Raw genomic sequence first — 27,976 nt, 5'->3', positions numbered from 1 at the left:
CGGCAGAGAGAGAGAGAGAGAGAGACGAGAGACGAGAGGAGGGAGGGAGAGAGACGCAGAGGGAGGCACGACGTCGAGCTCCGCAGACACAGGGCGACGATGAGCGCCTGAGCACAGCCGCGTGGAGCCCAGGGTACGAGCGCACGGAACAGGGTCCCGGGACAGGCTGCGGGCCGAGGAAGAGGAGGGCCGAGCGAGGACAGGAGGTGAGCAGGACAGGAGCCGGCCCGAGCCAGCCAGCGCCAGCGAGCACCAGCGAGCGCCAGCGAGCTCTGTCTTCGCTTCAAGATGGCGGAGCAGTGAGGCTGGGGCTGTTGTTCAACTGCCTGCCTGCCCATCTCTCTCTCTGGTCTGCCTGTCTGTCTCTCTGGCCTGCCTGTCTGTCTTTGTGGATTGCCCATCTGTCTCTCTGGCCTGCCCATCTGTCTCTCTGGCCTGTCTGTCTATGTGGCCTGCCTGTCTGCCTGTCTCTGGCCTGCCCATCTGTCTCTCTGGCCTGCCCATCTGTCTCTCTGGCCTGTAAATCTGTCTCTCTGACCTGTCCATCTGTCTCTCTGGCCTGTAAATCTGTCTCTCTGACCTGCCCATCTGTCTCTCTGGCCTGCCCGTCTGTCTGTCTCTCTGACCTGTCTGTCTGTCTGCGTCTCTGACCTGCCTGTCTATCTCTCTGGCCTGCCCATCTGTCTCTCTGGCCTGCCCGTCTGTCTGTCTCTCTGACCTGTCTGTCTGTCTGCGTCTCTGACCTGCCTGTCTATCTCTCTGGGCTTTCCATCTGTCTCTCTGGCCTGCCCATCTGTCTGTCTCTCTGACCTGTATGTCTGTCTGTGTCTCTGGCCTGCCCATCTGTCTGTCTCTCTGGCCTGTCCATCTGTCTCTCTGGCCTGCCCGTCTGTCTCTCTGGCCTGCCTGCCTGTCTGTCTCTCTGGCCTGTCCATCTGTCTCTCTGGCCTGTCCAGCTGTCTGTCTCTCTGGCCTGTATGTCTGTCTGTGTCTCTGGCCTGCCCATCTGTCTGTCTCTCTGGCCTGTCCATCTGTCTCTCTGGCCTGCCCGTCTGTCTCTCTGGCCTGCCTGTCTGTCTGTCTCTCTGGCCTGTCCATCTGTCTCTCTGGCCTGCCTGTCTGTCTGTCTCTCTGGCCTGTCCATCTGTCTCTCTGACCTGCCTGTCTATCTCTCTGGCCTGCCTGTCTGTCTGTCTCTCTGGCCTGCCTGTCTGTCTGTCTCTCTGGCCTGTCTGTCTGTCTCTCTGGCCTGTCCATCTGTCTCTCTGACCTGCCTGTCTATCTCTCTGGCCTGCCTGTCTGTCTGTCTCTCTGGCCTGTCCATCTGTCTCTCTGGCCTGTCCGGCTGTCTTTCTCTCTGATCTGCCCATCTGTCTCTCTGGCCTGCCTGTCTGCCTGTCTCTGGCCTGCCCATCTGTCTTTCTGGCCTGCCCATCTGTTTCTCTGGCCTGCCTGTCTGTCTGTCTCTCTGGCCTGTCCATCTGTCTCTCTGGCCTGTCCGGCTGTCTGTCTCTCTGGCCTGCCTGTCTGCCTGTCTCTGGCCTGCCCATCTGTCTTTCTGGCCTGCCCATCTGTCTCTCTGGCCTGTAAATCTGTCTCTCTGACCTGCCCGTCTGCCTGTCTCTGGCCTGCCCATCTGTCTCTCTGGCCTGCCCGTCTGTCTGTCTCTCTGACCTGTCTGTCTGTCTGCGTCTCTGACCTGCCTGTCTATCTCTCTGGCCTGCCTGTCTGTCTGTCTCTCTGGCCTGTCCGGCTGTCTGTCTCTCTGACCTGCCCATCTGTCTCTCTGGCCTGCCCGTCTGTCTGTCTCTCTGGCCTGCCAATCTGTCTCTCTGGCCTGCCTGTCTGTCTGTCTCTCTGGCCTGTCTGTGTCTCTGGCCTGTCTGTGTCTCTGGTGCCCTTGCTCCTGGCCTGGTCCGAGCAGGTGAGAGGGCTGATAGAGCTCAGAGCCACACAGCTCCTGTCTCTGCTTCTGATGCTGCTGGCCTGGTCCACTGACCCTGTCCAGCGCCGGTCCGGTTACTGACGGGCTCCCCCGGCGGGTCTCTGACAGAACTGCGCTTTTCCTGTCTGATAACTGAGCACCTCGTTTACTGCACATTAACTGAGCACCTCGTTTACTGTCTGATAACTGAGCACCTCGTTTACTGCACATTAACTGAGCACCTCGTTTACTGTCTGATAACTGAACACCATGTTTACTGTCTGATAACTGAGCACCTCGTTTACTGCACATTAACTGAGCACCTCATTTACTGTCTGATAACTGAACACAATATTTACTGTCTGATAACTGAGCACCTTGTTTACTGTGTGATAACTGAGCACCTCGTTTACTGTCTGATAACTGAGCACCTCGTTTACTGTACATTAACTGAGCACCTCGTTTACTGTCTGATAACTGAGCACCTTGTTTACTGTACATTAACTGAGCACCTCGTTTACTGTCTGATAACTGAGCACCTCGTTTACTGTACATTAACTGAGCACCTCATTTATTGTCTGATAACTGAGCACCTCGTTTACTGTCTGATAACTGAGCACCTCGTTTACTGTACATTAACTGAGCACCTCATTTATTGTCTGATAACTGAGCACCTCGTTTACTGTCTGATAACTGAGCACCTCATTTCATAACTCATTTACTAACTAGTTCACTGTCTGATAACTGATTTATTGACTTGTTCACTGAGTAACTGATTTATTGACTAGGTCACTGTCTGATAACTGATTTATTGACTTGTTCACTGAGTAACTGATTTATTGACTAGGTCACTGTCTGATAACTGATTTATTGACTTGTTCACTGAGTAACTGATTTATTAACTAGTCCACTGTCTGAGTAACTCATTTACTTACTGATTTACTGAGACACTTGTTTACTGACTAACTCAACTTCTGACTAGTTTAATGTTTGTATGATTCATCTACTGACTAGTTAGTCTGAATACCTCATTTACTGACTAGTTTACTATCTGAGTAACTCAATTACTGACTAGTTTACTATCTGAATACCTCATCTACTGACTAGTTTACTATCTGAGTAACTCATTTACTGACTAGTTACTATCTGAGTAACTCATTTACTGAGTGATTTGCTGAAAGACTTGTTCACTGCCTAACTCAATAGCTGACTACTTTGACTACATCTGAATGAGTTCTTTACTGATTCTTCACTGTCTGAATAACTCATTTACTAGTTAGACTTCTAACTTGTTTACTGAACAGTTTACTAACATTGCCTCATCACCTACGGACACACACATAGACACAACACACACCTGACAACACTACACCCACTGGGACACAAATCACAAAACAGACAGGCTCAGTGACCACAGCCTGGACACACACACTGGACACAGGCAGACCTGGCTGTCCAGAGAGGACAGGCTCAGTGACCACAGCCTGGACACACACACACTGGACACAGGCAGACCTGGCTGCCCAGAGAGGACAGGCTCAGTGACCACAGCCTGGACACACACACTGGACACAGGCAGACCTGGCTGTCCAGAGAGGACAGGCTCAGTGACCACAGCCTGGACACACACACACTGGACACAGGCAGACCTGGCTGTCCAGAGAGGACAGGCTCAGTGACCACAGCCTGGACACACACACTGGACACAGACAGACCTGGCTGTCCAGAGAGGACAGGCTGTGCTCCCACTGCCAGCGGGGAGAAATAGAGACAGAGGTGCACTTCCTACTGCACTGTGACAGATACTCTGGGATTAGAGAAACATTCTTCCCCAAATTCAGAAATCTAATCCCAGAGTTCCCACACCTGCCAGAATCACAACGGGTCCCAATCCTACTGGGAGAGGGAGGAGGGAACTCAGTTGAACTGGCAGCCCAGTATGTGATCTCCTGTCCCAGCCTGAGGAACAGACAGTGAGCCTGTCTCTCAATAATAACAATACAGTGTGTGATCTCCTGTCCCAGCCTGAGGAACAGACAGTGAGCCTGTCTCTCAATAATAATAATACAGTGTGTGATCTCCTGTCCCAGCCTGAGGAACAGACAGTGAGCCTGTCTCTCAATAATAATAATACAGTGTGTGATCTCCTGTCCCAGCCTGAGGAACAGACAGTGAGCCTGTCTCTCAATAATAATAATACAGTGTGTGATCTCCTGTCCCAGCCTGAGGAACAGACAGTGAGCCCGTCTCTCAATAATAATAATACAGTGTGTGATCTCCTGTCCCAGCCTGAGGAACAGTGAGTCTGTCTCTCAATAATAATAATACAGTGTGTGATCTCCTGTCCCAGCCTGAGGAACAGACAGTGAGCCTGTCTCTCAATAATAATAATACAGTGTGTGATCTCCTGTCCCAGCCTGAGGAACAGACAGTGAGCCTGTCTCTCAATAATAATAATACAGTGTGTGATCTCCTGTCCCAGCCTGAGGAACAGACAGTGAGCCTGTCTCTCAATAATAATAATACAGTGTGTGATCTCCTGTCTCTCAATACTGTTCTATACTTTTATTGGATAATGGGACAGACAGTACGAAACGAGACAGAGAGGAGATTGGGATAGTATGAAACGAGACAGAGAGGAGATTGGGACAGATAGTACGAAACAAGACAGAGAGGAGATTGGGACAGACAGTACGAAACAAGACAGAGAGGAGATTGGGACAGACAGTACGAAACGAGACAGAGAGGAGATTGGGACAGACAGTACGAAACGAGACAGAGAGGAGATTGGGACAGACAGAATGAAACGAGACAGAGAGGAGATTGGGACAGACAGTACGAAACGAGACAGAGAGGAGATTGGGATAGTATGAAACGAGACAGAGAGGAGATTGGGAGAGACAGAATGAAACGAGACAGAGAGGAGATTGGGACAGACAGTACGAAACGAGACAGAGAGGAGATTGGGACAGACAGTACGAAACGAGACAGAGAGGAGATTGGGACAGACAGTACGAAACAAGACAGAGAGGAGATTGGGACAGACAGTATGAAACGAGACAGAGAGGAGATTGGGACAGACAGTATGAAACGAGACAGAGAGGAGATTGGGACAGACAGTACGAAATGAGACAGAGTGGGGATTGAGACAGACAGTACGAAACGAGACAGAGAGGAGATTGGGACAGACAGAATGAAACGAGACAGAGAGGAGATTGGGACAGACAGTACGAAAGAAGACAGAGAGGAGATTGGGACAGGCAGAATGAAACAAGACAAAGAGGAGATTGGGACAGACAGTATGAAACGAGACAGAGAGGAGATTGGGACAGACAGTACAAAACGAGACAGACAGGGGATTGGGATAGTATGAAATGAGACAGGGGATTGGGATAGACAGGATGAGAGGAGACAGAGAGGAGATTGGGACAGACAGTATGAAACGAGACAGAGAGGAGATTGGGACAGACAGTACAAAACGAGACAGACAGGGGATTGGGATAGTATGAAATGAGACAGGGGATTGGGATAGACAGGATGAGAGGAGACAGAGAGGAGATTGGGACAGACAGTACGAAACGAGACAGAGAGGAGATTGGGACAGGCAGTAAGAAACGAGACAGAGAGGAACAGATGAGAGGGAGTCTGACACAGTGATTGCTCACAGCATGATGCTCTTCAGACTCTTGCATTTCTTACATATATGGACAGGCGTTCGTTAGTGGTTTAGCAGCTACGTATGGTTCACATAGCTGAACACAGCTTCCTTCATCTCTTCTCCTTCTCCCCCTCTCTCTCTCAGTGCAGTGTTAATGTACTGGAGTGTCCAGTCAGTGTGTCTGTATGAACCCCTCTCTCTCTCAGTGCAGTGTTAATGTACTGGAGTGTCCAGTCAGTGTGTCTGTATTAACCCCTCTCTCTCTCAGTGCAGTGTTAATGTACTGGAGTGTCCAGTCAGTGTGTCTGTATTAACCCCTCTCTCTCTCTCAGTGTAGTGTTAATGTACTGGAGTGTCCTGTCAGTGTGTCTGTATTAACCCCTCTCTCTCAGTGCAGTGTTAATGTACTGGAGTGTCCAGTCAGTGTGTCTGTATTAACCCCTCTCTCTCAGTGCAGTGTTAATGTACTGGAGTGTCCAGTCAGTGTGTGTATTAACCCCTCTCTCTCAGTGCAGTGTTAATGTACTGGAGTGTCCAGTCAGTGTGTCTGTATTAACCCCTCTCTCTCTCAGTGCAGTGTTAATGTACTGGAGTGTCCAGTCAGTGTGTCTGTATTAACCCCTCTCTCTCAGTGCAGTGTTAATGTACTGGAGTGTCCAGTCAGAGTGACTGTAGTCCTCTCTCTCTCAGTGCTGTAATATGATGAATCAGTCTCTCTCTTTTGTTCACTTTCTTTTTCACTGGTGGTCATATTTGGTCAAACCACTGCCTTCCTATTCTAATGTAGTGTGAAAGGAATTAGATAATTATCTTATATCTCACTTTTACTGTCTGCTGCCCTAATCTGCACTGTATATAGAGGAAACTAACAATTACAGTATTACAGCATCTACAATAACAAGACTGGGAATTCACATCTCTAAAGATCTAACCTGGACTGTGAACACTGACTCTATCATGAAGAAGGCTCAGCAGTGCCTTTATTTCTTGAGGTGCCTCAAGCGATGGGGGATGCCAATACATGTGTTGGTGAACTTCTACCGCTGCACCATCGAGAGCGTCCTCACCAACGGGATCACCGTGTGGTATGGCAACACCTCTTCGCGAGAAAGAAAGGCACTGCAGAGAATGGTCAATATGGCCCAGAAGATCATCGGCTGCGGTCTCACCGAGATTAAACAGCTCTATGAGGACCGCTGCCGTGGTAGAAATCTGGCCATCACAGAGGACAGTCACCACCCCGGGCATGAGCTCTTCACCCCACTGCCCTCAGGCAAGAGATATAAGAGCATACGGACACTGACCACCAGATTCTTCAATAGCTTCTATCCACAAGCAGTGAGACTGGCGAACACATTTAGCCATCCCCCTCGGACCACACCTACACCATCACATCTACCTCTTTATGATTTCTTATCTGTTGCACATCTCCAGTCATTGTTTACACGTCTGTATTGTTTACATTCAAACTGTCCACATGTTTCCTTGCACATTGTCTATTGTTTGTTTGTACATTGTCTTGATGCACTGTTTGCACTTTGTCTTGTGTTTTACACTTGTTTTACAATCGAGAGACTTTCTGTCAGTAAGAATTCCATTGTACCAGTACTGGTTACATATGGCAATAAAGTTCAAGTTCAAGTTCAAGACTGTCCTACTGTACTGGGACTGTAGCTCCTATTGTAACAGACTGTCCTACTGTACTGGAGCTGCAGCTCCTATTGTAACAGACTGGTCTACTGTACTGGGACTGTAGCTCCTATTGTAACAGACTGGTCTACTGTACTGGGACTGTAGCTCCTATTGTAACAGACTGTTCTACTGGACTGGGATTGTAGCCCGAATTATAGCAGGACTGCTCTTCTGTACTGGGACTTTCGCCAGTTACAGTCACAGTTTTAGGAGATTCAATTGAAGGAACTGAGTCTCTTTAGTGTGAAAGGAGTTTCCCACAATGAAAGGCTGGAAGAACTGAGTCTCTTTAGTCTGCTCAGGAGAGCTCCGAGTGTAACACCACAGAGAGTGCTCAGGAGCGTTTAGGAGAGCTCTGTGTGTCACACCACAGATAGTGTGCAGAATGCTCAGGAGACCTCAGATTGTCACTCCACAGAAGGTGCTCAGGAGTGCTCGGGAGAGTTCAGAATATCAGACCACAGAGAGTGTTGTAAGGTGTGGAGAGTGTGACAGTGATTACGACAGTGAGTATGCAGGAGAGTGTGACAGTGAGTGTGCAGGAGACTGTGACAGTGATTGTGACAGCGAGTGTGCAGGAGAGTGTGACAGTGATTGTGCAGGAGAGTGTGACAGTGATTGTGACAGCGAGTGTGCAGGAGAGTGTGACAGAGTGTGACAGTGAGTGTGCAGGAGAGTGTGACAGAGTGTGACAGTGTGTGTCCAGGAGAGTTTGACAGAGTGTGCAGGAGAGTGTGACAGTGATTGTGACAGAGAGTGTGCAGGAGAATGTGACAGAGTGTGACAGTGAGTGTGCAGGAGAGTGTGACAGAGTGTGACAGTGTGTGTCCAGGAGAGTGTGACAGAGTGTGCAGGAGAGTGTGACAGTGAGTGTGCAGGAGAGTGTGACAGAGTGTGACAGTGAGTGTGCAGGAGAGTGTGACAGTGATTGTGACAGTGAGTGTGCGACAGAGTGTGACAGTGAGTGTGCAGGAGAGTGTGACAGAGTGTGCAGGAGAGTATGACTGAGTGTGCGGGAGAGTGTGACAGAGAATGTGACAGTGATTGTGACAGTAAGTATACAGGAGAGTGTGACAGAGTGTGACAGTGAGTGTGCAGGAGAGTGTGTCAGAGTGTGTCAGAGTGTGACAGAGAGTGTGACAGAGTGTGACAGTGAGTGTGCAGGAGAGTGTGACAGAGTGTGACAGTGAGTGTCCAGGAGAGTGTGACAGTGAGTGTGCAGGAGAGTGTGACAGAGTGTGACAGTGAGTGTCCAGGAGAGTGTGACAGTGAGTGTGCAGGAGAGTGTGACAGTGATTGTGACAGTGAGTGTGTCAGAGTGTGACAGTGAGTGTGCAGGAGAGTGTGACAGTGATTGTGACAGTGAGTGTGTCAGAGTGTGACAGTGAGTGTGCAGGAGAGTGTGACAGTGAGTCTGAGGGTGTTGAGCAGTTGCAACACTCAAGGTGCTGCAGAGCTCAATACAGGAAATCCGTTTCCTGAATTTGATAAACTGATCTGAACCACAGTGACACAGAGAGGGGGAGGGGGAGAGGCGAGAGAGAGGAGGGAGAGAAGAGTTTTGACCTGGCAGTGAAGGCACTGAGGGAGAAGGCACTCAGGGCTTTCTACGCAATAAGAAGGAGGCTCTTCAACATCAACCCACCAACAAGAATCTGGCTCCAAATATTTCAAAGTGTAATCCAACCCATTGCCCTATACGGCAGTGAAGTGTGGGGTCCCCTCACAGACCAGGAGTACACCCAATGGGACAAACACCCCACAGAAACTCTGCACATGGAGATCTGTAGAATCATCCTCCGTGTGCAGAGAAAAACTCCTAACAACGGGTGCAGGGCCGAATTAGGCCAGTACCCACTATTGATAAACATACAGAAAAGAATATTAAAGTATTGGCTACACCTAAAAAACAGCGACCAAAATTCCTACCACCACAAAGCCCTGCTGAGCCAAGAGCTGAGCCCAAAACAGAGCCCCCTGAGCCAGCTGGTCCTGAGGCTCACCAACCTGAGCCACACCGACACTAACCAGCCTCAGGACAGCACTGCAACAACACAAGACACTCAACACTGCCTCACACACAAACAAGAGCTGAGCCCAGAGAAGAGTAGGTATAGGGATTGAGTGGGGTTCAGTGTGGGGTTCAGTGTGGGGTGTGTGGGGCTGTGAGTGGGGTTCAGTGTGCAGTTCAGTGTGGGGTGTGGGGCTGTGAGTGGGGTTCAGTGTGGGGTGTGTGTGGGGCTGTGAATGGGGTTCAGTGTGGGGCTGTGAGTTGGTCCAGACCTAGGGTCGGTCCAGAAACAAAGTCGTTTAAAAAGCAAAATTTAAGTGATGTAGTGATGTGATGTAATGATGCAGTGCCGTAATGATGTAATACTGTTGTGATGTAATGCTGTACTGATGTAATGATGTAATGCTGTAGTGATGTAATGATGTAATGCACCGTCAGCCTTCCCGTGTGAAATGGAGCCAGGCACACTGGGGTCCTTCCTCCTGGGGGTCGTCTTTCTCCTGCCTGTCATTCTCATCACGGTTCTCTGTGTTGGCTGTTGGGGATACAAGAGCAGTAATGGTGAGAGACATGGTGTACTGTACTGTACTGTGTGTGTCTGTACTTTACTGAGTGTGTCTGTACTGTACTGAGTGTGTCTGTACTGTACGGTGTGTGTCTGTACTGTACTGAGTGTGTCTGTACTGTACGGTGTGTGTTTGTACTGTGAGTGTCTGTACTGTACTGTGTGTGTCTGTACTGTACTGTGTGTCTGTACTGTGTGTCTTGAACTGTACTGTGTGTGTCTGTACTGTACTGTGAGTGTCTGTACTGTGTGTGTCTGTACTGTACTGTGTGTGTCTGTACTGTGTGTGTCTGTACTGTACTGTGAGTGTCTGTACTGTGTGTGTCTGTACTGTACTGTGAGTGTCTGTACTGTGTGTGTCTGTACTGTACTGTGTGTATCTGTACTGTACTGTGTGTGTCTGTACTGTACTGTGAGTGTCTGTACTGTGTGTGTCTGTACTGTACTGTGTGTATCTGTATTGTGTGTGTCTGTACTGTACTGTGAGTGTCTGTGCTGTGAGTGTCTGTACTGTACTGTGAGTGTCTGTACTGTGTGTGTCTGTACTGTACTGAGTGTGTCTGTACTGTACTGTGAGTGTCTGTACTGTGAGTGTCTGTACTGTGTGTGTCTGTACTGTACTGAGTGTGTCTGTACTGTACTGTGTGTGTCTGTACTGTGTGTGTCTGTACTGTACTGTGAGTGTCTGTACTGTGTGTATCTGTACTGTGAGTGTCTGTACTGTACTGTGCTGTGCATGTCTGTACTGTGTGTGTCTTTACTGTACTCTGCTTGTACTGTACGGTGTGTGTCTGTACTGAACTGTGTGTGTCTGTACTGTACTGTGTGTGTCTGTACTGTGAGTATCTGTACTTTGTGTGTCTGTACTGCTCTCTGTGTTTTTACTGTACTGTGTGTGTTTACTGTACTGTGAGTGTATTTACTGTGTGTCTGTACTGAATTTTGAATGTCTGTATTGTCTGTGTCTACAGTACTGTGTGTGCTGTGTGTGTCTGTACTGTGTGAGTGTATACTGTGTGTGTGTGCCAGTACTGTCTCTGTACTTGTTCAAATATTGAACTGCCAAAGAGTTTAAGGACAGTAATACAATTTTACTTTTTTTTTTCTCAGCTCGAATACCTCAGAATATTGCTGATTATGAAGATGAGTAAGAGAAATTAAATCAACATTTTGATAAACTAAGTCTGTCTGTATGAACCCCTCTCTCTCTCAGTGCAGTGTTAATGTACTGGAGTGTCCAGTCAGTGTGTCTGTATGAACCCCTCTCTCTCTCAGTGCAGTGTTAATGTACTGGAGTGTCCAGTCAGTGTGTGTGTATGAACCCCTCTCTCTCAGTGCAGTGTTAATGTACTGGAGTGTCCAGTCAGTGTGTCTGTATTAACCCCTCTCTCTCAGTGCAGTGTTAATGTACTGGAGTGTCCAGTCAGTGTGTCTGTATTAACCCCTCTCTCTCTCTCAGTGCAGTGTTAATGTACTGGAGTGTCCAGTCAGTGTGTGTGTATTAACCCCTCTCTCTCTCAGTGCAGTGTTCATGTACTGGAGTGTCCAGTCAGTGTGTCTGTATTAACCCCTCTCTCTCTCAGTGCAGTGTTAATGTACTGGAGTGTCCAGTCAGTGTGTCTGTATTAACCCCTCTCTCTCTCAGTACAGTGTTAATGTACTGGAGTGTCCAGTGTGTGTGTATTAACCCCTCTCTCTCTCAGTGCAGTGTTAATGTACTGGAGTGTCCAGTCAGTGTGTCTGTATTAACCCCTCTCTCTCTCAGTGCAGTGTTAATGTACTGGAGTGTCCAGTCAGTGTGTCTGTATTAACCCCTCTCTCTCTCAGTGCAGTGTTAATGTACTGGAGTGTCCAGTCAGTGTCTATATTAACTCCTCTCTCTTTCTCTTTCTCAGACCCAATTTCAGAGTTGTACGACCAAATACATGTAATTATTATTTTTATGACTGATTTTGCTTTCATTTGTATTCATGCTGCTGTTGTTTGTATTCGTATCTGTCACAATGTCAGTGTGAGGGCTGTATCTGTTGTCAGTGTGACGCTGTGGCTGTATCTGTTGTCAGTGTGACGCTGTGGCTGTATCTGTTGTCAGTGTGACGCTGTGGCTGTATCTGTTGTCAGTGTGACGCTGTGGCTGTATCTGTTGTCAGTGTGACGCTGTGGCTGTATCTGTTGTCAGTGTGAGGGCTGTGGCTGTATCTGTTGTCAGTGTGACGCTGTGACTGTATCTGTTGTCAGTGTGACGCTGTGGCTGTATCTGTTGTCAGTGTGACGCTGTGGCTGTATCTGTTGTCAGTGTGACGCTGTGGCTGTATCTGTTGTCAGTGTGAGGGCTGTGGCTGTATCTATTGTCAGTGTGACGCTGTGGCTGTATCTATTGTCAGTGTGACGCTGTGGCTGTATCTGTTGTCAGTGTGACGCTGTGGCTGTATCTGTTGTCAGTGTGACGCTGTGGCTGTATCTGTTGTCAGTGTGACGCTGTGACTGTATCTGTTGTCAGTGTGAGGGCTGTGGGTGTATCTGTTGTCAGTGTGACGCTGTGGCTGTATCTGTTGTCAGTGTGAGGGCTGTGGCTGTATCTGTTGTCAGTGTGACGCTGTGGCTGTATCTGTTGTCAGTGTGACGCTGTGGCTGTATCTGTTGTCAGTGTGACGCTGTGGCTGTATCTGTTGTCAGTGTGAGGGCTGTGGCTGTATCTGTTGTCAGTGTGACGCTGTGGCTGTATCTGTTGTCAGTATGACGCTGTGGCTGTATCTGTTGTCAGTGTGACGCTGTGGGTGTATCTATTGTCAGTGTGACGCTGTGGCTGTATCTGTTGTCAGTGTGAGGGCTGTGGCTGTATCTGTTGTCAGTGTGAAGCTGTGGGTGTATCTGTTGTCAGTGTGACGCTGTGGCTGTATCTGTTGTCAGTGTGAGGGCTGTGGCTGTATCTGTTGTCAGTGTGAAGCTGTGGGTGTATCTGTTGTCAGTGTGACGCTGTGGCTGTAGCTGTTGTCAGTGAGACGCTGTGGCTGTATCTGTTGTCAGTGTGACGCTGTGGCTGTATCTGTTGTCAGTGTGACGCTGTGGCTGTATCTGTTGTCAGTGTGACGCTGTGGCTGTAGCTGTTGTCAGTGTGACGCTGTGGCTGTATCTGTTGTCAGTGTGACGCTGTGGCTGTATCTGTTGTCAGTGTGACGCTGTGGGTGTATCTGTTGTCAGTGTGACGCTGTGACTGTATCTGTTGTCAGTGAGACGCTGTGGCTGTATCTGTTGTCAGTGTGACGCTGTGGCTGTATCTGTTGTCAGTGTGACACTGTGGCTGTATCTATTGTCAGTATGACGCTGTGGCTGTATCTGTTGTCAGTGTGACGCTGTGGCTGTATCTGTTGTCAGTGTGACGCTGTGGCTGTATCTGTTGTCAGTGTGAGGGCTGTGGCTGTATCTGTTGTCAGTGTGACGCTGTGGGTGTATCTGTTGTCAGTGTGACGCTGTGGCTGTATCTGTTGTCAGTGTGACGCTGTGGCTGTATCTGTTGTCAGTGTGACGCTGTGGCTGTATCTGTTGTCAGTGTGACGCTGTGGCTGTAGCTGTTGTCAGTGTGACGCTGTGGCTGTATCTGTTGTCAGTGTGACGCTGTGGCTGTATCTGTTGTCAGTGTGAGGGCTGTATCTGTTGTCAGTGTGACGCTGTGGCTGTATCTGTTGTCAGTGTGAGGGCTGTATCTGTTGTCAGTGTGACGCTGTGGCTGTAGCTGTTGTCAGTGTGACACTGTGGCTGTATCTGTTGTCAGTGTGACGCTGTGGCTGTATCTGTTGTCAGTGTGAGGGCTGTGGCTGTATCTGTTGTCAGTGTGACACTGTGGCTGTATCTGTTGTCAGTGTGACACTGTGGCTGTATCTGTTGTCAGTGTGACGCTGGGGCTGTATCTGTTGTCAGTGTGACGGCTGTGGCTGTATCTGTTGTCAGTGTGAGGGCTGTGGCTGTATCTGTTGTCAGTGTGACACTGTGGCTGTATCTGTTGTCAGTGTGACGCTGGTGCTGTATCTGTTGTCAGTGTGACGGCTGTGGCTGTATCTGTTGTCAGTGTGAGGGCTGTGGCTGTATCTGTTGTCAGTGTGACGCTGTGGCTGTATCTGTTGTCAGTGTGACGCTGGGGCTGTATCTGTTGTCAGTGTGAGGGCTGTGGGTGTATCTGTTGTCAGTGTGAGGGCTGTGGCTGTATCTGTTGTCAGTGTGAGGGCTGTATCTGTTGTCAGTGTGACGCTGTGGCTGTATCTGTTGTCAGTGTGACGCTGTGGCTGTAGCTGTTGTCAGTGTGACGCTGTGGCTGTATCTGTTGTCAGTGTGACGCTGTGGCTGTATCTGTTGTCAGTGTGACGCTGTGGCTGTATCTGTTGTCAGTGTGAGGGCTGTGGGTGTATCTGTTGTCAGTGTGACGCTGTGGCTGTATCTGTTGTCAGTGTGACGCTGTGGCTGTAGCTGTTGTCAGTGTGACGCTGTGGCTGTAGCTGTTGTCAGTGTGACGCTGTGGGTGTATCTGTTGTCAGTGTGACGCTGTGGGTGTATCTATTGTCAGTATGACGCTGTGGCTGTATCTGTTGTCAGTGTGAGGGCTGTGGCTGTATCTGTTGTCAGTGTGAGGGCTGTGGCTGTATCTGTTGTCAGTGTGACACTGTGGCTGTATCTGTTGTCAGTGTGAAGCTGTGGCTGTATCTGTTGTCAGTGTGACGCTGTGGCTGTATCTGTTGTCAGTGTGACACTGTGGCTGTATCTGTTGTCAGTGTGACACTGTGGCTGTATCTGTTGTCAGTGTGACGCTGTGGCTGTAGCTGTTGTCAGTGTGACGCTGTGGCTGTATCTGTTGTCAGTGTGAGGGCTGTGGCTGTATCTGTTGTCAGTGTGACGCTGTGGCTGTATCTGTTGTCAGTGTGACGCTGTGGCTGTATCTGTTGTCAGTGTGACACTGTGGCTGTATCTGTTGTCAGTGTGACGCTGTGGCTGTATCTGTTGTCAGTGTGAGGGCTGTGGCTGTATCTGTTGTCAGTGTGAGGGCTGTGGCTGTATCTGTTGTCAGTGTGACACTGTGGCTGTATCTGTTGTCAGTGTGAGGGCTGTGGCTGTATCTGTTGTCAGTGTGACACTGTGGCTGTATCTGTTGTCAGTGTGACGCTGTGGCTGTATCTGTTGTCAGTGTGAGGGCTGTGGCTGTATCTGTTGTCAGTGTGACACTGTGGCTGTATCTGTTGTCAGTGTGAGGGCTGTGGCTGTATCTGTTGTCAGTGTGACACTGTGGCTGTATCTGTTGTCAGTGTGACGCTGTGGCTGTATCTGTTGTCAGTGTGAGGGCTGTGGCTGTATCTGTTGTCAGTGTGACACTGTGGCTGTATCTGTTGTCAGTGTGACGCTGTGGCTGTATCTGTTGTCAGTGTGACGCTGTGGCTGTATCTGTTGTCAGTGTGACACTGTGGCTGTATCTGTTGTCAGTGTGAGGGCTGTGGCTGTATCTGTTGTCAGTGTGACACTGTGGCTGTATCTGTTGTCAGTGTGACGCTGTGGCTGTATCTGTTGTCAGTGTGACGCTGTGGCTGTATCTGTTGTCAGTGTGACGCTGTGGCTGTATCTGTTGTCAGTGTGACGCTGTGGCTGTATCTGTTGTCAGTGTGACGCTGTGGCTGTATCTGTTGTCAGTGTGACGCTGTGGCTGTATCTGTTGTCAGTGTGAGGGCTGTGGCTGTATCTGTTGTCAGTGTGAGGGCTGTGGCTGTATCTGTTGTCAGTGTGACGCTGTGGCTGTATCTGTTGTCAGTGTGACGCTGTGGCTGTATCTGTTGTCAGTGTGAGGGCTGTGGCTGTATCTGTTGTCAGTGTGACGCTGTTGCTGTATCTGTTGTCAGTGTGAGGGCTGTGGCTGTATCTGTTGTCAGTGTGACGCTGTTGCTGTATCTGTTGTCAGTGTGACGCTGTGGCTGTAGCTGTTGTCAGTGTGACGCTGTGGCTGTAGCTGTTGTCAGTGTGACACTGTGGCTGTATCTGTTGTCAGTGTGACGCTGTGGCTGTATCTGTTGTCAGTGTGAGGGCTGTGGCTGTATCTGTTGTCAGTGTGACACTGTGGCTGTATCTGTTGTCAGTGTGACACTGTGGCTGTATCTGTTGTCAGTGTGACGCTGTGGCTGTATCTGTTGTCAGTGTGACGCTGTGGCTGTATCTGTTGTCAGTGTGAGGGCTGTGGCTGTATCTGTTGTCAGTGTGACGCTGTGGGTGTATCTGTTGTCAGTGTGACGCTGTGGCTGTATCTGTTGTCAGTGTGAGGGCTGTGGCTGTATCTGTTGTCAGTGTGACACTGTGGCTGTATCTGTTGTCAGTGTGAGGGCTGTGGCTGTATCTGTTGTCAGTGTGACGCTGTGGCTGTAGCTGTTGTCAGTGTGACGCTGTGGCTGTATCTGTTGTCAGTGTGACACTGTGGCTGTATCTGTTGTCAGTGTGACGCTGTGGCTGTATCTGTTGTCAGTGTGAGGGCTGTGGCTGTATCTGTTGTCAGTGTGACGGCTGTGGCTGTATCTGTTGTCAGTGTGACACTGTGGCTGTATCTGTTGTCAGTGTGACGCTGTGGCTGTATCTGTTGTCAGTGTGAGGGCTGTATCTGTTGTCAGTGTGAGGGCTGTGGCTGTATCTGTTGTCAGTATGACGCTGTGGCTGTAGCTGTTGTCAGTGTGAGGGCTGTGGCTGTATCTGTTGTCAGTGTGACACTGTGGCTGTATCTGTTGTCAGTGTGACACTGGGGCTGTATCTGTTGTCAGTGTGACGGCTGTGGCTGTATCTGTTGTCAGTGTGACGCTGTGGCTGTATCTGTTGTCAGTGTGACGCTGTGGCTGTATCTGTTGTCAGTATGACACTGTGGCTGTATCTGTTGTCAGTGTGAGGGCTGTGGCTGTATCTGTTGTCAGTGTGAAGCTGTGGCTGTATCTGTTGTCAGTGTGAGGGCTGTGGCTGTATCTATTGTCAGTATGACGCTGTGGCTGTAGCTGTTGTCAGTGTGACGCTGTGGCTGTAGCTGTTGTCAGTGTGACGCTGTGGGTGTATCTGTTGTCAGTGTGACGCTGTGGCTGTATCTGTTGTCAGTGTGAGGGCTGTGGGTGTATCTGTTGTCAGTGTGACGCTGTGGCTGTATCTGTTGTCAGTGTGAGGGCTGTGGCTGTATCTGTTGTCAGTGTGAGGGCTGTGGCTGTATCTGTTGTCAGTGTGACGCTGTGGCTGTATCTGTTGTCAGTGTGACGCTGTGGCTGTATCTGTTGTCAGTGTGACGCTGTGGGTGTATCTGTTGTCAGTGTGACGCTGTGGCTGTATCTGTTGTCAGTGTGACACTGTGGCTGTATCTGTTGTCAGTGTGACGCTGTGGCTGTATCTGTTGTCAGTGTGAAGCTGTGGCTGTATCTGTTGTCAGTGTGACGCTGTGGCTGTATCTGTTGTCAGTGTGAGGGCTGTATCTGTTGTCAGTGTGAGGGCTGTGGGTGTATCTGTTGTCAGTGTGAGGGCTGTGGGTGTATCTGTTGTCAGTGTGACGCTGTGGGTGTATCTGTTGTCAGTGTGACGCTGTGGCTGTATCTGTTGTCAGTGTGAGGGCTGTATCTATTGTCAGTATGACGCTGTGGCTGTAGCTGTTGTCAGTGTGACGCTGTGGCTGTATCTGTTGTCAGTGTGAGGGCTGTGGCTGTATCTGTTGTCAGTGTGACGGCTGTGGCTGTATCTGTTGTCAGTGTGACGCTGTGGCTGTATCTGTTGTCAGTGTGACGCTGTGGCTGTATCTGTTGTCAGTGTGAGGGCTGTGGCTGTATCTGTTGTCAGTGTGACGCTGTGGCTGTATCTGTTGTCAGTGTGACGCTGTGGCTGTATCTGTTGTCAGTGTGAGGGCTGTGGCTGTATCTGTTGTCAGTGTGACGCTGTGGCTGTATCTGTTGTCAGTGTGACGCTGTGGCTGTATCTGTTGTCAGTGTGACGGCTGTGGCTGTATCTGTTGTCAGTGTGACGCTGTGGGTGTATCTGTTGTCAGTGTGAGGGCTGTGGCTGTATCTGTTGTCAGTGTGACGGCTGTGGCTGTATCTGTTGTCAGTGTGACGCTGTGGCTGTATCTGTTGTCAGTGTGACGCTGTGGGTGTATCTGTTGTCAGTGTGACACTGTGGCTGTATCTGTTGTCAGTGTGAGGGCTGTGGGTGTATCTGTTGTCAGTGTGACGCTGTGGCTGTAGCTGTTGTCAGTGTGACGCTGTGGCTGTATCTGTTGTCAGTGTGACGCTGTGGGTGTATCTGTTGTCAGTGTGACGCTGTGGCTGTATCTGTTGTCAGTGTGAGGGCTGTGGCTGTATCTGTTGTCAGTGTGACGCTGTGGCTGTATCTGTTGTCAGTGTGAGGGCTGTGGCTGTATCTGTTGTCAGTGTGACGCTGTGGCTGTATCTGTTGTCAGTGTGACACTGTGGCTGTATCTGTTGTCAGTGTGACACTGTGGCTGTATCTGTTGTCAGTGTGACGCTGTGGCTGTAGCTGTTGTCAGTGTGACGGCTGTGGCTGTATCTGTTGTCAGTGTGACACTGTGGCTGTATCTGTTGTCAGTGTGAGGGCTGTGGCTGTATCTGTTGTCAGTGTGACACTGTGGCTGTATCTGTTGTCAGTGTGACGCTGTGGCTGTATCTGTTGTCAGTGTGAGGGCTGTATCTGTTGTCAGTGTGAGGGCTGTGGCTGTATCTGTTGTCAGTGTGACGCTGTGGCTGTAGCTGTTGTCAGTGTGACGCTGTGGGTGTATCTGTTGTCAGTGTGAGGGCTGTGGCTGTATCTGTTGTCAGTGTGACGCTGTGGCTGTATCTGTTGTCAGTGTGACGCTGTGGCTGTATCTGTTGTCAGTGTGAGGGCTGTGGCTGTATCTGTTGTCAGTGTGACGCTGTGGCTGTATCTGTTGTCAGTGTGACGCTGTGGCTGTAGCTGTTGTCAGTGTGAGGGCTGTGGCTGTAGCTGTTGTCAGTGTGACGCTGTGGCTGTATCTGTTGTCAGTGTGAGGGCTGTGGCTGTATCTGTTGTCAGTGTGAGGGCTGTGGCTGTATCTGTTGTCAGTGTGACGCTGTGGCTGTATCTATTGTCAGTGTGACGCTGTGGCTGTATCTGTTGTCAGTGTGAGGGCTGTGGCTGTATCTGTTGTCAGTGTGACACTGTGGCTGTATCTGTTGTCAGTGTGACGCTGTGGCTGTATCTGTTGTCAGTGTGACGCTGTGGCTGTATCTGTTGTCAGTGTGACGCTGTGGCTGTATCTGTTGTCAGTGTGACGCTGTGGCTGTATCTGTTGTCAGTGTGACGCTGTGGCTGTATCTGTTGTCAGTGTGACGCTGTGGCTGTATCTGTTGTCAGTGTGACGCTGTGACTGTATCTGTTGTCAGTGTGACGCTGTGGCTGTATCTGTTGTCAGTGTGAGGGCTGTGGCTGTATCTGTTGTCAGTGTGACGGCTGTGGCTGTATCTGTTGTCAGTGTGAGGGCTGTGGCTGTATCTGTTGTCAGTGTGACGCTGTGGCTGTATCTGTTGTCAGTGTGAGGGCTGTGGCTGTATCTGTTGTCAGTGTGACGCTGTGGCTGTATCTGTTGTCAGTGTGAGGGCTGTGGCTGTATCTGTTGTCAGTGTGACGCTGTGGCTGTATCTGTTGTCAGTGTGACGCTGTGGCTGTATCTGTTGTCAGTGTGACGCTGTGGCTGTATCTGTTGTCAGTGTGACGCTGTGGCTGTATCTGTTGTCAGTGTGCCTGTAGCTGTTGCTGTGTGTGTCCTCAGTACTGTCACTCCCTGATCACTCCCTGTTATCTCTGTGTTTCAGTTCCACAGCAGTCTAACCACAAGCCCAACACTCTGCAGCCCTCCTTCCACTCCACAGCTCACACTGGGGTAACCTCCTCCAGCCCCGTGCACACCCTGTGAGTCATTGTGTGTGCCTGACACCGCCGAGCTGCACTGACACCCCACAGACACACACTGTACTGCCACACTGTACTGACACCCCACAGACTCACACTGTACTGTCACCCCACAGACACACACTGTACTGACACACTGTACTGTCACCCCACAGACACACACTGTACTGACACACCACAGACACACACTGTACTGACACACCGCGCACACACACTGTACTGTCACCCCACAGACACACACTGTACTGACACACTGTACTGACACCCCACAGACACACACTGTACTGACACCCCACAGACACACACTGTACTGACACACTGTACTGTCACCCCACAGACACACACTGTACTGACACACTGTACTGTCACCCCACAGACACACACTGTACTGACACACTGTACTGACACCCCACAGACACACACTGTACTGACACACTGTACTGTCACCCCACAGACACACACTGTACTGACACACTGTACTGTCACCCCACAGACACACACTGTACTGACACACTGTACTGACACCCCACAGACACACACTGTACTGACACACTGTACTGACACCCCACAGACACACACTGTACTGTCACCCCACAGACACACACTGTACTGACACACTGTACTGACACCCCACAGACACACACTGAACTGACACCCCACAGACACACACTGTACTGACACACTGTACTGTAACCCCTCAGACACACACTGTACTGACACACTGTACTGACACCCCACAGACACACACTGTACTGACACACTGTACTGTCACCCCACAGACACACACTGTACTGACACACTGTACTGTCACCCCACAGACACACACTGTACTGACACACTGTACTGTCACCCCACAGACACACACTGTACTGACACCCCACAGACACACACTGTACTGACACACTGTACTGTCACCCCACAGACACACACTGTACTGTCACCCCACAGACACACACTGTACTGTCACCCCACAGACACACACTGTACTGACACACTGTACTGTCACCCCACAGACACACACTGTACTGTCACACTGTACTGTCACCCCACAGACACACACTGTACTGGAGAACTGTGTCACCCCACAGATTCACACTGACTGTGTACTGAGCACTGGTGAGGAGTAGCTCTGTGTCTCTAACTCTGTGTCTCTAACAGTTCTCCTGTTGTGAACAGTCGCCGTACCTCAGCCACTCCTCAAGAGGACAATGGTGAGCTCTCACCCTCCTCCTGTCTCTCTCTCTGTGAGCTCTCACCCTCCTCCTCCTCTCTCTCTGTGAGCTCTCGCCCTCCTCCTGTCTCTCCTGTGAGCTCTCACCCTCCTCCTGTCTCTCTCTCTGTGAGCTCTCGCCCTCCTCCTGTCTCTCTCTCTGTGAGCTCTCACCCTCCTCCTCTCTCTCTCTGTGAGCTCTCGTCCTCTTCCTCTCTCTCTGTCCAGTCCAGCTCTCTCCTCTCTCTCCCTCTGTCCAGTCCAGCTCTCTCCTGTCAATTCAATTCAGTTCAAGGTGCTTTATTAGCATGACCGATGGGTACAATCAGTGTTGCCAAAGCAAATAAAAATAATAAAATTAACATGGAACAAAACAAAAAATAGAAGTAAAATAAAATCTACAGACATGTTACAGACATTTACAACAAAGACATATTATAAAATATTGACATCTACTGTAGGCGGCTGGAGCATTATTGTGAGACCGACTCACTGTTCCTCAGGCTGTGACAGGAGATCACATACTGGGCTGCCAGATCAACTGAGTTCCCTCCTCCCTCTCCCAGTAGGATTGGGACCTGTTGTGGTTTTGGCAGGTGTGGGAACTCTGGGATTAGATTTCTGAATTTGGGGAAGAATGTTTCTCTAATCCCAGAGTATCTGTCACAGTGCAGTAGGAAGTGCACCTCTGTCTCTATTTCTCCCCGCTGGCAGTGGGAGCACAGCCTGTCCTCTCTGGACAGCCAGGTCTGCCAGTGTCCAGTGTGTGTGTCCAGGCTGTGATCCCTGAGCCTGCCCTCTCTGGTCAGCCTGGTCTGCCTGTGTCCAGTGTGTGTGTCCAGGCTGTGGTCATTGAGCCTGTCCTCTCTGGACAGCCAGGTCTGCCTGTGTCCAATGTGTGTGTCCAGGCTGTGTCACTGAGCCTGTCCTCTCTGGACAGCCAGGTCTGCCTGTGTCCAGTGTGTGTGTCCAGGCTGTGGTCACTGAGCCTGTCCTCTCTGGACAGCCAGGTCTGCCTGTGTCCAGTGTGTGTGTCCAGGCTGTGGTCACTGAGCCTGTCCTCTCTGGACAGCCAGGTCTGCCTGTGTCCAGTGTGTGTGTCCAGGCTGTGGTCACTGAGCCTGTCCTCTCTGGACAGCCAGGTCTGCCTGTGTCCAGTGTGTGTGTCCAGGCTGTGGTCACTGAGCCTGTCCTCTCTGGACAGCCAGGTCTGCCTGTGTCCAGTGTGTGTGTCCAGGCTGTGGTCACTGAGCCTGTCCTCTCTGGGCAGCCAGGTCTGCCTGTGTCCAGTGTGTGTGTCCAGGCTGTGGTCACTGAGCCTGTCCTCTCTGGACAGCCAGGTCTGCCTGTGTCCAGTGTGTGTGTCCAGGCTGTGGTCACTGAGCCTGTCCTCTCTGGACAGCCAGGTCTGCCTGTGTCCAGTGTGTGTGTCCAGGCTGTGGTCACTGAGCCTGTCCTCTCTGGGCAGCCAGGTCTGCCTGTGTCCAGTGTGTGTGTTTCCAGGCTGTGGTCACTGAGCCTGTCCTCTCTGGACAGCCAGGTCTGCCTGTGTCCAGTGTGTGTGTGTCCAGGCTGTGTCACTGAGCCTGTCCTCTCTGGACAGGCAGGTCTGCCTGTGTCCAGTGTGTGTGTCCAGGCTGTGGTCACTGAGCCTGTCCTCTCTGGACAGCCAGGTCTGCCCGTGTCTCGTTTTTCTGTCTTTTTGGTCTCTCTCTCTGTCACCCCCTCCTCAGTGAGAAGTAAAAGGAAACACACACATCCTCTCTAATTACGGGATCAATTGTCTGTAATTTGCAGAGAGTGTTCCGAGTTACGAAAATGAAGAAAATGAAGGTAATACATTTCTAATTCTGTTCTTCTCTCCAGAATTGTGATGTCATTTTTGATGTCATTTTTTGTCAATGTTATGTCATCTTTTATGTCATCTGGTATGTGATTTGTCACGTGAGGAAAACACACAGGTAAGCATTTCATTGTACTCAGGTACGTGACATCACTATAAACTTGGGCTTGAACTGTTCAACCCACAGTCCAGTCAGTCCAGTCCAACCTGGAGAGTCTCAGACTGCTGTCAGTGTCAGTGGAGTCTGATTATAATCCCAGTTCAGAACTCATCCAGCTCCCAGTCCAGTCAGTCCAGTCCAACCTGGAGAGTCTCAGACTGCTGTCAGTGTCAGTGGAGTCTGATTATAATCCCAGTGAATCTCAGTTTCCAGTCTGACCCCTTGTCTCTCTGTCTCCCTGCTCAGCTGTGGATGTTGGGGACTATGTGAACGAGGAGGATGAGCAGCCTGGAGAGGGATACATGTGAGTCCGTTTCTGTGTCTGCGTGGTCAGTGTGTCAGAGCTGTGGTCAGTGTGTCAGTGCAGTGATCAGTATGTCACTGTGACAGAGCTGTGGTCAGTGTGTCAGTGCAGTGATCAGTGTGTCAGAGCTGTGGTCAGTGTGTCAGTGCAGTGATCAGTATGTCACTGTGACAGAGCTGTGGTCAGTGTGTCAGTGCAGTGATCAGTGTGTCGCTGTGACAGAGCTGTGGTCAGTGTGGTTTTACAGTGGTCAGTGTGCAGTAGTGTGTTCATACAGTGGTCAGTGTGTCATTGTGTTCATACAGTGGTCAGTGTGCAGTAGTGTGTTCATTCAGTGGTCAGTGGTCAGTGTGTCTGTCTCTTACAGTGAAGTCCTGCCCGATGCTCCGGCCCCAGTGTGTGGCAGTGTGTCCCAGCAGAGTCTGATGTCAGCGGCCAGCTCAGGTACCAGTCACCCTCAGTCTGGGGTGGGTGTGGTCGGGGGTCAGGGGTGGAGTGGGTGTGGTCAGAGGGCTGGGAAAAGAGTGGGCGTGGTCAGGGCTGGAGTGAATGTGGCCAGAGGGGTTGGGAGAGGAATGGGTGTGGTCAGGGGTGGAGTGGGTGTGGTCGGGCTGGGAGAGGAGTGGGCGTGGTCAGGGGTGGAGTGGGTGTGGTCGGGGGGTTTGGAGAGGAGTGGGTGTGGTCGGGGGTGGGTGTGGTCAGGGGGTTGGGAGAGGAGTGGGTGTGGTCGGGGGTGGGAGAGGAGTGGGTGTGGTCAGGGGTGGAGTGGGTGTGGTCGGCTTGGGAGAGGAGTGGGTGTGGTCAGGGGTGGGAGAGGAGTGGGTGTGGTCAGGCTGTGGGAGAGGAGTGGGTGTGGTCGGGGGTGGGAGAGGAGTGGGTGTGGTCAGGGGTGGGAGAGGAGTGGGTGTGGTCAGGGGTGGGAGAGGAGTGGGTGTGGTCAGGCGGTGGGAGAGGAGTGGGTGTGGTCGGGGTTGGGAGAGGAGTGGGTGTGGTCAGTGGGTGGGAGAGGAGTGGGTGTGGTCAGGGGTGGGGTGGGTGTGGTCAGGGGTGGAGCAGGCGTGGCCGCATTATTTGGGTAACTAGTGGGCGTGGTCTAGGCAGTAACTCACTGAGATAATCTTATTATTGTCAGCCAATGAAAATTACGTCAACTTGAAAGAAGACGATGCCGCTAGTGAGAATTTTGGTAAGAATATTTTAAGTGTGACCTCAGTGACAGGACATTACAGTACAATGTGTCCTCATCTCAGTAAATGATAGTACACCCAGTGTGTCCACTCTCATCTCAGTGACAGTACAGTGTGTCCACTCCCCGTCTCAGTGACAGGACAGTACACACAGTTTGTCCACTCTCATCTCAGTGACAGTACACACAGTGTGTCCACTCTCATCTCAGTGACAGTGCAGTGTGTCCACTCCCCGTCTCAGTGACAGGACAGTACAGCACAGTTTGTCCACTCTCATCTCAGTGACAGTACACACAGTGTGTCCACTCTCATCTCAGTGACAGTACACACAGTGTGTCCACTCTCAGTCTCAATGACAGTACAGTGTGTCCACTCTCATCTCAGTGACAGGACAGTGTCCACTCTCTGTCTCAGTGATAGTACATCAGTGTGTCCACTCCCCGTCTCAGTGACAGTACACACAGTGTGTCCACTCTCAGTTTCTGACAGTATAGACAGTGTGTCAACTCTCAGTCTCGGTGACAGTATCTACAGTGTCCACTCTCAGTCTCGGTGACAGGACAGTGTGTCCACTCACAGCCTCAGTGACAGGACAGTGTGTCCACTCACAGTCTCAGTAACAGGACAATGTGTCCACTCTCATCTCAGTGACAGTACCTACAGTGTGTCCAGTCTCAGTGCTGACAGTCCCTGTCCTTGACAGAATCGAACAGTGGGAACTATGTGAATCTCGAGGAGGAGAAGGACGCTGTGCTGAGGACTGGTGAGTGCTGGTGATGAGGACTGTGGTCCTGCTGTCCACTGTCGGCTCTCGGAGTGTGACACTGCTGTCCTGTCCCCACAGGATCCTCACTGGACAACGTCAACGACAGTGAGGACGACGGCTCCTCAGACTATGTGAATGCTCCCCAGCAGCGTAAGAGAACAAGGAAACCCCTCACTCTCAGTGCAGTGTTAATGTACTGGAGTGTCCAGTCAGTGTGTCTGTATTAACCCCTCTCTCTCTCAGTGCAGTGTTAATGAACTGGAGTGTCCAGTCAGTGTGTGTGTATGAACCTCTCTCTCTCAGTGCAGTGTTAATGTACTGGAGTGTCCAGTCAGTGTGTCTGTATTAACCCCTCTCTCTCTCTCAGTGCAGTGTTAATGTACTGGAGTGTCCAGTCAGTGTGTCTGTATGAACCCCTCTCTCTCAGTGCAGTGTTAATGTACTGGAGTGTCCAGTCAGTGTGTGTGTATTAACCCCTCTCTCTCTCAGTGCAGTGTTAATGTACTGGAGTGTCCAGTCAGTGTGTCTGTATGAACCCCTCTCTCTCTCAGTGTAGTGTTAATGTACTGGAGTGTCCAGTCAGTGTGTCTGTATTAACCCCTCTCTCTCTCAGTGCAGTGTTAATGTACTGGAGTGTCCAGTCAGTGTGTCTGTATGAACCCCTCTCTCTCAGTGCAGTGTTAATGTACTGGAGTGTCCAGTCAGTGTGTCTGTATTAACCCCTCTCTCTCTCTCAGTGCAGTGTTAATGTACTGGAGTGTCCAGTCAGTGTGTCTGTATGAACCCCTCTCTCTCAGTGCAGTGTTAATGTACTGGAGTGTCCAGTCAGTGTGTGTGTATTAACCCCTCTCTCTCTCAGTGCAGTGTTAATGTACTGGAGTGTCCAGTCAGTGTGTCTGTATGAACCCCTCTCTCTCTCAGTGTAGTGTTAATGTACTGGAGTGTCCAGTCAGTGTGTCTGTATTAACCCCTCTCTCTCAGTGCAGTGTTAATGTACTGGAGTGTCCAGTCAGTGTGTCTGTATTAACCCCCCTCTCTCTCTCCAGCCTTTCGGATTAGCAGTTTGGACAGACACCACTTTGTCTGAGACGTGACGCCGGTGCTTCTTCAAGACTGGAGCTCCATGACCAGGAAGTGACCAGCAGTGGTCCTGAAGTGAGGGGTCATATTTGGGTTTGAAGAAGGCAGGAGAGGAGGGAGGTGAGACAGTCAGACAGGCGCAGATCTGCGCCGCGGGAGACCGCAGCGAGGGAGAGAGAGAGAGACGGCGCTCATGTCCGCCAGCAGGGTGGGTCCGAGTCATCTGGACACAGACTGGCCCGGGGTCATCGCTCGTGTGCACAGGGCTCTGCTCCGGTACTGGTTTCATCAGGCGCAGTGGGTCCTTCAGTCATCTGGGTGCCAGCCCTTGTCCTGCAGGGAGACCGTAAGGAGTTCAGGACTGGACTCTGAGGAGCCTGACTGAACACCCCCGAGCCCCTGAAGGACTGGGGTCTCAGGGCCTGAGCTGAGCCCAGAGTCACAGTGACCTTTGACCCCTGACTCAGGGCCTGAGCTGAGCCAGTGACCTGTCTCTCTCTCTCTCTCTGGTCGGTGTTGTCGAAAGGGTGCAGAGTATTTAAACATTTGTTCAGCTACACAGATGTGAACATGACTGACACTCCTCCTCCTCTCCTGCTGTCTGGGTCTGGAGTCTGCTGACGTATCCTGAGAATGTTGTAGTGCTTTCTGCTCTCCTATACTGTACGGACTTGTTTAGGTTGATTTTTTAAATTGCTTTCCAAGCTGATTTTTTAAAGTTTTGCTTACTTTGCCTTTTTATAGTTCAAATTATTGTCTTTCATTCTAACTTTCATAGTTTGTCCAGTCTTAATGACTGGGCCAGCTCACAGGAGAGTACAGATTCCAGAGAGTCTGATATTTAAAATAAAAAAATTCGGATCAATAGAAGTGTTTTCATATGTGTTCCTGAGAATTATTGTGTAAAAATGGGCTTTGAGTCACCTCTGAATTTTAACTGTTTGATACTGTACTACTAAAAAAATAAAACGTTCAAAGTCAAGAATTCTAAGGTTCTGTTTTATTTCACACTGCTGGGTCACACTGTTCCCCTCCAGTCCAGTCTGGGTCACACTGTACCCCTCCAGTCCAGTCTGGGTCACACTGTTCCCCTCCAGTCCAGAGATCACTGGTCCAGTCTGGGGCACACTGTACCCCTCCAGTCCAGTCTGGGGCACACTGTACCCCTCCAGTCCAGAGATCACTGGTCCAGTCTGGGGCACACTGTACCCCTCCAGTCCAGTCTGGGGCACACTGTACCCCTCCAGTCCAGGGATCACTGGTCCAGTCTGGGGCACACTGTACCCCTCCAGTCCAGTCTGGGTCACACTGTACCCCTCCAGTCCAGAGATCTCTGGTCCAGTCTGTGTCACACTGTACCCCTCCAGTCCAGTCTGGGGCACACTGTACCCCTCCAGTCCAGAGACCACTGGTCCAGTCTGGGGCACACTGTACCCCTCCAGTCCAGAGATCACTGGTCCAGTCTGGGTCACACTGTACCCCTCCAGTCCAGTCTGGGTCACACTGTACCCCTCCAGTCCAGAGATCACTGGTCCAGTCTGGGTCACACTATACCCCTCCAGTCCAGTCTGGGTCACACTGTACCCCTCCAGTCCAGAGATCTCTGGTCCAGTCTGGGTCACACTGTACCCCTCCAGTCCAGTCTGGGG

At 50.7% G+C, this 27,976-nt stretch overlaps 1 protein-coding gene across 2 annotated transcripts; it reads left to right on the top strand.

Moving 5' to 3' along the window:
- Positions 1–36: 36 nt before the first annotated feature.
- LOC138238249 (linker for activation of T-cells family member 1-like) lies at positions 37–27,312 on the top strand. Of its 2 annotated transcripts, none has more exons than XM_069188351.1 (13): positions 37–206; positions 9,724–9,846; positions 10,961–10,997; positions 11,746–11,777; positions 19,681–19,777; positions 20,936–20,988; positions 22,785–22,820; positions 23,237–23,294; positions 23,662–23,738; positions 24,427–24,480; positions 25,185–25,244; positions 25,326–25,397; positions 26,294–27,312. In XM_069188351.1, exons 2-13 carry the CDS (start codon positions 9,738–9,740, stop codon positions 26,332–26,334), a joined length of 726 nt encoding a protein of 241 aa, XP_069044452.1. In that variant the 5' UTR covers positions 37–206; positions 9,724–9,737; the 3' UTR covers positions 26,335–27,312. The 2 variants fall into 2 exon arrangements, with proteins under 2 accessions (XP_069044452.1, XP_069044453.1); XM_069188352.1 differs by having other exon boundaries at positions 25,130–25,244.
- The last annotated feature ends 664 nt before the right edge of the window (positions 27,313–27,976 follow it).

Source organism: Lepisosteus oculatus, chromosome 4, assembly GCF_040954835.1.
Source record: "Lepisosteus oculatus isolate fLepOcu1 chromosome 4, fLepOcu1.hap2, whole genome shotgun sequence".
Taxonomy (NCBI): Eukaryota; Metazoa; Chordata; class Actinopteri; order Semionotiformes; family Lepisosteidae; genus Lepisosteus; species Lepisosteus oculatus.
The sequence above is the reverse complement of the archived record's forward strand: the minus strand, read 5'-3'. Positions and strand labels throughout refer to the sequence as shown.

Excerpts from the sequence above, each read along its gene's own strand:
- LOC138238249 (XM_069188351.1), top strand. The coding sequence starts at position 9,738 with ATGGAGCCAGGCACACTGGGGTCCTTCCTCCTGGGGGTCGTCTTTCTC. Across the intron at positions 9,847-10,960 it reads GGGATACAAGAGCAGTAATG|CTCGAATACCTCAGAATATT; the intron begins GTGAGAGACATG and ends TTTTTTTCTCAG. Across the intron at positions 11,778-19,680 it reads AGTTGTACGACCAAATACAT|TTCCACAGCAGTCTAACCAC; the intron begins GTAATTATTATT and ends TCTGTGTTTCAG.